Below are 11,598 nucleotides of genomic sequence, written 5' to 3' on the forward strand. Positions count from 1 at the left end.
TTAATATTAATATTTAACATATTAAATTGCTTTATTTTGGAGTTATAAGAAAACATTGGAATGGATAACTTCTACACCATCCATTAGCATTGGTTGTCCATCACTCTTAATTCCTCCATTATTCTTTGTAACCCATGTAACTCCTATTGTAACCTATGTAACTCCTATTGTAACCTATGTAACTTCTAAGGCCATTATCTTCACTATTTACTACCTCCATTATCTTCCTATTCATTGCTAGGAAGACTTCTTGTAGTATAAATAGTGGTGGTCTTCATTTGGTTAATACACACAAAAAACACAAGAGAAAACAAAGAGTGAAAGAGTTAGTCTAAAAGAGAGTTCTTATTAGTTGAAGGGAGGTGTTCTTTTCTGTGGAGCTTTGGACTCAACTCTTGTCCAGAGTTGTTGAGTTATACTTTGTGAAGGCTGTTGTATCCTGGAGGGGACAAGTCAAAGAGGACTACTGCTGGACCGGTGAAAACATTTGCTGCAGTGGGCTTGAATCTCCTTAAAGAGAGCGAGATATCCGCGCCTCAGTCTGAAGAGATTAATTTCTTCATTTTATTTTCAATTGTAATCTTGCAATTTTATTATCTTGTAAGTTTTTCACTAACACAAACTAATTATACTAGCAACTGTAGGGCTGTTCAAAATCGACTCGAAATCGATAATTCGAATAGAAAAAAAGTTATTGATTTATCAGTATTGGGTTACTGGTTTAGCGGTTTTGAGAACGATTTGGATTTTTTCTATTATAGAGATATCGATTCTTAATAGTTTGAGGTTTTTTCTTAACGAGTTCACCGATAACCCGATAGTAATTAAGGGCCCGTTTGGATGGGCTTAATAAAAGCAGCTTTAAAAAAGTACTTTTGAAAGTGCTGAAACTTATTTTTAAAATAAGCAGTTATGTGTTTGGATAAAAGTGCTGAAGTTGCTATGCCAAACGTGAAAAGGGAAAAATGGAAGAAAGAGATGTTAGGATTATGTTGTAATTTGGAGATTGTATAAAAATATTAAGGGCAAAAAAATAAAAATGTGGTCAACTTAAAACAGCTTATAAGCTAAAAAAAAAAAGCACCTCTACCCCAGCTTTTAACTTTTGGCTTAAAATAAGTTTTTTTTAACTTAAAATAAGTTGTTTTGAGTATTGCCAAACAGCTAAATAAGTCAAAAATCAGCTTTTAAGTCAGTTTGACCAGCTTTTAAGCTGAGCCAAACAGGCTCTAAATAGTTAGTTATACCATATTGTATATAGAGTCCTTGACTTAGAGTTTGATTTTCTACTTTTATTACTAGTTGTCTCAAACTCCTGGTTATTCTATTATGTAAAAGCGTTTGCTTTTGAGCAAAATATAATTTGTGAACTCATGTACATGGTTCATTTGGTTTGTCACATTGTTCCTAAGTGATTTTCAATATTTTTTTTTGTCTCAAACTCTTAACGGTTAAACCAATAACTGATAACCGATAACGATCAATAACCAATAAGTCAATATTTTAATAATTCTATAACGGTTTAGCATCTATACAAACCGATAATCAATAAGTCAAACCGATAAACTTTAAAATCGAACCGACCGATACGCAATCCGCAAACATACCCTTTTTTTCTTTTTTATCAATTAACAAAAATAATATATACTAATATGAAGAAACAAAAGTTTTATTTTGCTCTCTTTTTTTATCACTCGTTTGCTATAAATAGGTGGAGGAGGACAGACACTCTTCACCCCAAAATTAAAAGAAAGACAAGGTACTAGTAATCAATTATCCATCATGGCTGTTCACAAGGAAGTTAATTTTGTTGCTTACCTACTAATTGTTCTTGGTAAGATTTTCCTTTAGTCTCTTTTTTTTTTAAAAAAAAGAAAAATCTTGGTTTATACATACACAAGTAGTTTTATATTTTTCCTTATATTATGTTTGTTGTAGGAATGTTTCTACATGTTGATGCCAAGGCTTGTACTAAAGAATGTGGTAATCTTGGGTTTGGGATTTGCCCACGTTCAGAAGGAAGTCCGCTAAATCCCATATGCATCAATTGTTGCTCAGGCTATAAGGGTTGTAATTATTATAATTCTTTCGGAAAATTTATTTGTGAAGGAGAATCTGACCCAAAAAGGCCAAATGCTTGCACCCTAAATTGTGATCCAAATATTGCCTATTCAAGATGTCCCCGTTCACAAGGAAAATCGTTAATTTATCCCACCGGATGTACCACATGTTGCACAGGGTACAAGGGTTGTTACTATTTTGGTAAAAATGGCAAGTTTGTATGTGAAGGAGAGAGTGATGAACCCAAGGCAAATATGTACCCTGCAATGTGACTCTAGACTTGTCCATCTTCTGGATTGTCCAAAATTAATTAATTAGTGTGTGAAATAAAAGGATGCACACATATATAATGACATGCTAATCATTATAATGTGGGCATTAAAGTTGTGTGTTATGTGTAATTACTAATTATCTGAATAAGAGAAATAGATTCTTATCCTAAAAATGAATGTCAAGTGTCCTTATAATTCTCTAATGAATCAGATGCATTTAATTAACTAAATCCACATATAGATATAAATATTATTCATATACTCAATTAATATCAATTGGGTTAGCAAAACGAATCTAGTCTAGGTGTGTTTTGCTAATTATTGGGGGATAGTGCAGAGAAAAACCTACGTTATCAATAATTCAGATAGAAAACTTTTAATATAGTGAGATAATTGTTTTGATGCATGATATTAGGAAAATAGATAGAGAAATAATTTGTACATTTGTAATTGTTGAAAATGTGAACAATTTAATTAAAGAAGCTAGGAATATAAATATTGAGAGTTTATGATTATTATTTTGATGTTTAATGAAGTTTTTTTAATTTCATATAGAAGTATACAAATTTGGATACTTCCGCTAAAATAAAATTCTTCATATATTTTTGTTTCTATGCTGTAGTTATCTTTAATATATTTGTGGTTGAGGAAATTTATTGCTAGATACAAAGGACTGTCTATTCTTTTTGAAAGCAAATATATATGAAAATATACTGTAAATTATTTTAGTTATGACTAAAACGTGACCTTAATTGAATTATCCTTCTCATTCATTTTTTAAAATGCATATCAGGATGATTTTTACTTTTAAAAAAGGACTGCGAAAAATTCATCTTCCACAAAGTTAGATACCATAGGGCCATGAATCTTGGAAAGTAGATTTTACAAAAAAAAAAATTGAAAACATTTGTTTGTTCATGATTAATCATTTTTTTTTAAAAAAAAAACAAGTTTCAAAAACTGGTCCATACTAATTTTTAGGTGAAACCTTTCTTCTGCTCACAAAATTTATTTATTTTCAAATAAAATGTATGTTCAAATATAACTTTAAATTTTAAAATATTTTTCAACACAACTTCAAAAACACAGTTAATTTTTTAACTTTCAACTAAATTTATAGCTTAGTACTCCATGTAGTACAATACAACTGAATTGTTAAAGCGTGACACCTTTAAAAAAATGTTTAAAGTCATTAATCAAAAAGCAATTTGTCAATATAAAATAGAATAATTAACTCATTTATATTGAATTAGAGAGAGTAATTCACCCGCTAAATGTGTGATTCGCTTTATCGTTGCACATGTACAAGAATAGTCACGAAACATATGATCTGTGTTTGCTAAAAATAAGTTTTACCATATGAACAATAAAATATTTAACTTAGAAGAATAGTCACAAAGAAGTCACAGAGCATGATTTATTTATGTGTGCTACAAATAAAATTTTACTATATCAATTAACAAAATATTTAATGGTAGTCACAAACATGATTTGCATGATTAACGATAGGAAAAAGACAGGAAATAGGACTAATTAGTGAAACAATTAACAAAAAGTAGATGTATTACTCTGTCTTTTGATCACGCAAAGTTAATTTGAGATAATTAATTACTAAATTGTCGCTCTTATCACTATACCTTCGAAGAAAATTTGATAATTCATTGATTTTAAAAATTGTTTAACTTTGAATATCATCAATAGATGAAAAACATGGCTAGTGCAACTTTCACTATATTTGTAAGTCCCACTATTATCTCATGTCATTATTTTTCTTTCAACCTAGTTAGTAATTAATTATTGTTCTTCGATTTATTTAAACAAAAATTCACTTGTATATGGAACATTAGATTTAAATATTGCAATGAGTACTGGTAGTACGTCAATTATCTTTCTTGTAAACAGACAAAAACTTACTTACATATGGTTTAATTGTTTGCATTTCCTAAGGCCCAAAAATATTCTTTTAACTTTAGGAAAAGACTCAAAGAAAAATTAAAAAAATTGATATATTTGAATATAAAAAGTGGGTACTAATATTTAATTTTAGATAGACAACTAAAAATAAAATTCAGTCACGTAACTAAATAATTCCGTTAATTAGTACTTCCAGATAGATCCATTATTGTCCTTCAAATAGATACAATAATTCCATTAATTATGATTAGTACTCGATTCATATATACAGGGATCAAAATGAAAACAAACCTATAATACATGGACTAAAATTGTTATTTCCCTAAACCGATATATGCAATTGTGGAGAAGAAATTGTTATTTTAGTAACAATTTTTTTTTAATCACTCGATTGGGTATAAATAGGTGAAGGAGGATAGACACTCCTCAACCCAAACAAAAGAAAAGAAAACAAAGGTAAAAAGAATCCAAAATATGGCTGTTCACAAACAAGTTAGTTTCCTTGCTTACCTACTACTTGTTGTTGGTAAGATTTCCCTTTCTCTAATTTTCTTATCTTTAGTTTCTTTGTTGTGGCATAAACTACAAGTGTTAGTATGTTTTTTTCATTTCACAGCTTTCTCTTTATTATATTTGTTTGTAGGATTATTGCTACTTTTAAGCGCGGTGGAACATGTTGATGCCAAGGCTTGTACTAAAGAATGTGGTCATCTTGGGTTTGGGATATGCCCACGTTCACAAGGAAGTCCGCAAAATCCCATATGCACCAATTGTTGTTCAGGTTTTAAAGGTTGCAATTATTATGGTTTTAATGGGACTTTTATTTGTGAAGGACAATCTGACCCTAAAAACCCAAAAGCTTGCCCTCGAAATTGTGATCCAGATATTGCCTAAAGACGCTAATTTATCCCACTGGATGTACCACATGTTGCACGGGGTACAAAGGTTGCTACTATTTCGGTAAAGATGGCAAGTTTGTTTGTGAAGGAGAGAGCGATGAACCCAAGCCATGTACCCTGGAATGTGACCCTAGAGTCGCATACATGATTTGTCCATCTTCTGGATTGGCCAAACTCAATCGAGTTTGTGTTAATTGTTGCACTGCAGGAGAGGGTTGCAAACTCTATGGATATGATGGATCTTTAATTTGTACTGGGGAGCCTCAGAGCTATATATCTACAGCATAAGGCATGATGCATCATCAATAATATGTGTTGTACTTTTTAATTTATAATGTATGAAATAAAAGGATGCACACATGTATAATGACATGCTAATCACTATAATGTGGGCATCAAAGTTGTGTGCTATGTGTTTGTCACGACCCAAAACCGAGCCGCGACTGGCACCCACACTTACCCTCCTATGTGAGCGAACCAACCAATCTAAACCCTAACATTTCAATTTAATATCAACAGAAAGTAATGCGGAAGACTTAAACTCATTAATAAAAACCAATTCAATAACTTCTAAAATTCAACATCTATTATTCCCCAAGATCTGGAAGTCATCACCACAAGAACATCTATGATCAAATTACTAAACTAAGAGTATTCTAAGAAGCTAAAATAAACAAAAGCTAGTCCATGCCGGAACTTCAAGGCATCAAGACATGAGGAAGAAGATCCAGTCCAAGCTAGAAGCATTAGCTCACCCTGAAATCCGGTGTAATGAAGACTGGCTAGAGTTGCGGTTGAGTTGAAGACGACGGTACGTTTGCTGCACTCCACAAATAACAAAGAAAACAAATACAAGTAGGGGTCAGTACAAAACACGGGTACTGAGTAGATATCATCGGCCAACTCAAAATAGAAAACAGTATATATCAGATAATATCATAAATCAACTACAATACTCAACGTGTAGCAACAACAAGTTCTATAATCATTAATAAACACCGCCAAGTTCACACATGAGGACTCAAGCCTCAATACCATACTCTTTTGGGAATTAGGTTCATTAGATTGAGTATATTAACATCTTTCAAGATTCTTTATCTTTATTCCTCTTGTGTCGGTACGTGACACTCCGCTCCCCTACTACTATGTGTCGGTACGTGACACTCCGATCCCCTAATTCTACGTGTCGGTTCGTGACACCCGATCCCCTAATTCTACGTGTCGGTTCGTGACACCCGATCCCCTAATTCTACGTGTCGGTTCGTGACACCCGATCCCCTAATTCTACGTGTCGGTTCGTGACACCCGATCCCCTAATTCTACGTGTCGGTTCGTGACACCCGATCCCCTAATTCTACGTGTCGGTTCGTGACACCCGATCCCCTAATTCTACGTGTCGGTTCGTGACACCCGATCCCCTAATTCTACGTGTCGGTTCGTGACACCCGATCCCCTAATTCTACGTGTCGGTTCGTGACACCCGATCCCCTAATTCTACGTGTCGGTTCGTGACACCCGATCCCCTAATTCTACGTGTCGGTTCGTGACACCCGATCCCCTAATTCTACGTGTCGGTTCGTGACACCCGATCCCCTAATTCTACGTGTCGGTTCGTGACACCCGATCCCCTAATTCTACGTGTCGGTTCGTGACACCCGATCCCCTAATTCTACGTGTCGGTTCGTGACACCCGATCCCCTAATTCTACGTGTCGGTTCGTGACACCCGATCCCCTAATTCTACGTGTCGGTTCGTGACACCCGATCCCCTAATTCTACGTGTCGGTTCGTGACACCCGATCCCCTAATTCTACGTGTCGGTTCGTGACACCCGATCCCCTAATTCTACGTGTCGGTTCGTGACACCCGATCCCCTAATTCTACGTGTCGGTTCGTGACACCCGATCCCCTAATTCTACGTGTCGGTTCGTGACACCCGATCCCCTAATTCTACGTGTCGGTTCGTGACACCCGATCCCCTAATTCTACGTGTCGGTTCGTGACACCCGATCCCCTAATTCTACGTGTCGGTTCGTGACACCCGATCCCCTAATTCTACGTGTCGGTTCGTGACACCCGATCCCCTAATTCTACGTGTCGGTTCGTGACACCCGCTCCCCTAATTCTACGTGTCGGTTCGTGACACCCGCTCCCCCTAATACTACGTGTCGGTTCGTGACACCCGCTCCACTAATCTCATTCTATTAATTCATCAATCCTTCTTTTATACCAAGGCATCATCAACCCCATTACTTTAGTTCATCAAGCCTTCTTTTATACCAAGGCATCATCAATCTCATTAATAAAGTAGATTAGGGTTTTTCAAGATTTGGGATTCAATAGCTTCATCATGCTTATTTTATCACAATTATATAATCACATTCATACAAGCATACAATTAAGCATATAGAAGGGTTTACAATACTACCCAATACATATCATTCGCTATTAAGAGTTTACTACGAATAGCATAAACCATAACCTACCTCCACCGAAGATTCGTGATCAAGCAAGCAAATTCCCCAAAAGTTGTGTTTCCTCTTCGTTCGTTTCTCTCTCGATCGTTTCTCTTTCCCTCTCCTTGTTCTTTCTATTTTTCTTATTCAAACCCTCTTTCTTTTACCCTAATTAGCATATAATTAAGTATAAAGATGGTAATAATATCCCACTAATTAACTCAAGGTTACCTCTTTTAACCCCCAAGTAATTAGACTTATTAACATTAACCCACTAACTTTATAATTAAAGCAGGAATAGTCCAAAACGCCCCTTAAATTACTTAACAGAAATCCGACCCAGCCTGGGATTACGCAGCCTGTGACGGCCCGTCGTGCCTGCGACGGTCCGTCCTGCTGCTCCCGTCACAAAGTTCAGAGACTCAATTTCCTTGAAGAGTCTGTGACGGTCCGTCGTGCTCACGACGGTCCGTCCTGCCATGTCGTCACGAAGTTCAGAGAGTCGATTTCAGTACCCAATTTTCAGAATTCTAAGTGTTTTGGAACGAGACCCCCTCGACGGTCCGTCGTGCCCATGACGGTCCGTCGTGGGATCCGTCGTCTCAGCCAGTTTTTCCAGAAATAAAATCTGCTGCTCAAAACGACTAAACAGGTCGTTACAGTGTTACTACTTTTTATTTGAATAAAAGAAAAAGATCATCCATAATTATATTGAGGACTTGGCTCCTCTCTAGTGGTGATCTCCTTTGGTCTTATCCTTAGTAAATGACATGCGTCTTTATAATATTTTAAGGAATCAGATCTATAAATTTATTTACTTTTAAACAAATTACCTTTGAGATTAGGTAAATTATTTCAAAGTGAATGAATTTATAATTTTTCACACACTAAGAATACAATTTTTAAGTTTATGATACAGGTATTCTGTTAATTTTTCAAAATTGGGCTACTTCTATTATTTGTCCATTTTGCCGTGAATAGAGGTGTACATGATCTGATTAATTTGGATTTTTTCAATATCAAATCAAATTATTCGTGTAAAAAAATTTGAATTTATAAATCAAACTAAACTAATAAAATTCGAGGTTTTCAACCTCGGGTTGGTTCAAATTTTTCAAATACCAAAACTAACCATTGTGTCGAATTTTTAAATTTATAAATCAAAGCAAACTAATAAACCTCAGATTTTTCGGTAAAGTTTGCATACAAACATATAATTAACTTGTGCTCCAAATATTTCTTTAGTCCAACAAAAATACAATTATCTAAAGTGTTTTTTTTAAAAAAGAATAACACAAAATGTGAGATGAGAATTAATGTTACAAAAAAATTCAATAAAAAATATCAATAAAATCATCATATAAAATAAATATTATAAAGTCGTAATGAAAATAGTCATAATTTAAAAGTACTAAATCATGCTAAAATAAGTTTAATAAATATTAGTTACATTACTAAATACTTAAGGAAAATTAAAATTAGATTATAAATTTTAATTGTCTAAACCGATGTAAAACTAAAGAACAAATATTCAATATTATTGTCATTCTTACTCCGTCCGTCCGGTATTGTTTGTGATGTTGTGCTTTTGAAAGTCAATTTGACTAATTTTCAAAGTTAAATTAGATCACATTAATTTGATATTTCAAACAAAAAATTAGATATTCTAAAATTATATGAAAGTACTATAAATTGCAATTTTTTGCATATTAATATGATGAAAAATACATCTTAAAATGTTAGTCAAAGTTTTTATAGTTTGACTCTAAAAATAGAAACCATGACAAACAATACAGGACGGAGGAAGTAGTGTTGAATTGATTTTCTTTTTGCATTAATATAAATTTGATTTTGATTTAAGTTTTATTATAATTATCAACATGTATGAACTATAATCTTTATTGGACCATTCCGAATTCTAAGTTTTAAACTTGAAATAATATATTAAAAGATAAAAACTATGGAATAGTATAAGAAATATTTTAAAATGGTATCAAAGTAAATATTTTTATGTATAAAATAAAACTTTAAGACAAAAGACATAAAGTGACACCTGAAGTTGTCCCCAATTTTTAAAAAGACATCTTAACTATGCAGATGTTCTATTACCCCCCTAAACTATTTCGAACATATATTATTACATCATTTTTGGATCAATTCCAGATTTAAATGGCAATTGTAATCACACACCAATCATTATGTGACACGTGTTAATTCAATTTGAAATATTATTTTTTTTTCATTTTAAGTTTTTCTTTATTTCTTTCTCTTACTTTTTGACTTATTTTAGTTTTATTATTTTTGTTTTAATTTCATTTCAAATTTTAATTCATCTTCCATCCCAACTTTCAAGCTCCCTCCATTTTCTTTCTTTATTTCTTCTTCTTCACCTCTTATCTTCACCTAACCCCACACGCATATCAAGTTGAGCCCCTCCATTTTCTTTCTCTTTTCTTCTTCTTATTTGGTCAAATTTCTTACTTTCCAAAGTTATATTATTTTTTAGACTTTGTTGAGTTATTGATAACAAAACTAATTATTTTTCTAAGAAGGATCAAAATTTTGAAGGTATCATCATTTAATATATCTCATTTCCATATAAATTCAAAACTAGAAATAATAATTTTGAAAGCATAAGAATTCTCCGAAAATTGAAAAAGTTTAATTAGAATTTGGATTAAAAAAAATAAATAATGTCTACGAATCATCTTGAAATCTAATGGGTTTATCACATTTTTCGAAATGTATTAAAATATCTAGATATTATATTAAAATTGAAGAGAGTTAAACTAATAGTAGAATAAATGAGAGATGGAGTTGTGGTAAAAAGTGACATTGAAAGTGATAAGTTAATGAAGATGACAATGAATTATTGAAGAAGAAGGAAGAAAGAAAATGAAAAAATAATAAGGAGAAAAAGATAAAATAATAATAAAAAAATATATATATATTATAGTAAAATTCTTGTAAAAATAAAATTATATTCGTTTTTTTAGTTTGTTCAAGCTCTTTAAGAGAGTGTATACAATATTCATGCCACGCGGACAAAAAATGATGTAATAATATCAGTTCAGGATTGTTTGAGGGGGTAATAGGACACTTGCATAGTTTAGATGTCTTTTTGAAAATTCGGGACAACTTCAGGTGTCACTTTATGTCTTTTCTCAAATTTTAAAAATACATATACAATGATGCATGCAATTTTTTCCTCGTATATTTTTTTATGTGTGTGTTTTGTCGTATATGTTTACGAGAAAGGAAATGCTAATAATTAATCAAGAGAGAAGTATTGAAAAACCTCTAGAACTTGACAGATTTTATTAGATTCGATCCCAAACCATTGCCAGCCTTAACACTCTTGTATTTGACTAACTAAACTTAGATACGCCCTAATTTGCCACATGACACAACAAAGGTCTCAAACACTTGCAGGAGCATGAGACTTTTGATAAAAAGTCAAGAGAAGTGTTGAAAAAAAACCCTAAACTTAATGAGAATTTAGGAGTGTACGTATTTCTCTCATATTGCAAGATCGAATTTAAGTTTGGTTAGTCAAGTAAAAGAGTGTTTTTAAGTCTGTCGACAGTTTGAAAATAAAACTAATAACTCGCACCAAATTAATATACTACCATTTATAGAAATATTTATATTTAGGGTGTGTTTGGTATAAAGGAAATGTTTTCCTTGAATATATTTTCCCGGATAACAAGTAGATTTTTTTGACTTATTTTGTCATTTTTGGTTAGTGAGTAGAAAATATTATTTGGAAAATATTTTTAGAGTTTGATTTATCAATGAAAAATATTTTTGAGAAATATCTTTTTTGCCTACCATTGTAGAAAATAATTTATAAATTGAAAATATTTTTTAAATACAAACTTAATTTTTTTTTTTTTTAGTGTGGGGTTAGGGGTGGGAGGTCGAGGATAGGGGTGAAAAAAAAAAGAACTTTTGAAGTTGAAAATATTTTTGAAAAAACAAACTTAAATATTTTTTT

General features: G+C 32.5%; 2 protein-coding genes across 2 annotated transcripts in view; both read left to right on the top strand.

The window, feature by feature from the left end:
• The first annotated feature begins 1,678 nt into the window (after positions 1-1,678).
• Positions 1,679-2,510, top strand: LOC107014470 (wound-induced proteinase inhibitor 2). Its single transcript, XM_015214393.2, has 2 exons — positions 1,679-1,834; positions 1,939-2,510. The coding sequence occupies exons 1-2, from the start codon at positions 1,783-1,785 to the stop codon at positions 2,331-2,333; spliced, it is 447 nt and encodes a 148-aa protein (XP_015069879.1). The 5' UTR covers positions 1,679-1,782; the 3' UTR covers positions 2,334-2,510.
• Positions 2,511-4,662: 2,152 nt separating this feature from the next.
• LOC107014465 (proteinase inhibitor type-2-like) overlaps positions 4,663-11,598 on the top strand; it is a 13,542-nt gene continuing 6,606 nt past the window's right edge. The window contains exons 1-2 of the mRNA XM_027915467.1: positions 4,663-4,773; positions 4,891-5,130. Coding sequence (XP_027771268.1) covers positions 4,722-4,773; positions 4,891-5,130 — 292 coding nt within the window. The 5' untranslated portion in view covers positions 4,663-4,721. The remainder of the gene's footprint in view (positions 4,774-4,890; positions 5,131-11,598) is intronic.

The sequence above is a fragment of the Solanum pennellii genome, chromosome 3, assembly GCF_001406875.1.
Source record: "Solanum pennellii chromosome 3, SPENNV200".
Lineage (NCBI taxonomy): Eukaryota > Viridiplantae > Streptophyta > Magnoliopsida > Solanales > Solanaceae > Solanum > Solanum pennellii.

Bases quoted from the DNA above. Each gene is read 5' to 3' on its own strand.
- LOC107014470 (XM_015214393.2), top strand. From the start codon at position 1,783: ATGGCTGTTCACAAGGAAGTTAATTTTGTTGCTTACCTACTAATTGTT. The intron at 1,835-1,938 runs GTAAGATTTTCC...TGTTTGTTGTAG, and splicing joins TTACCTACTAATTGTTCTTG to GAATGTTTCTACATGTTGAT.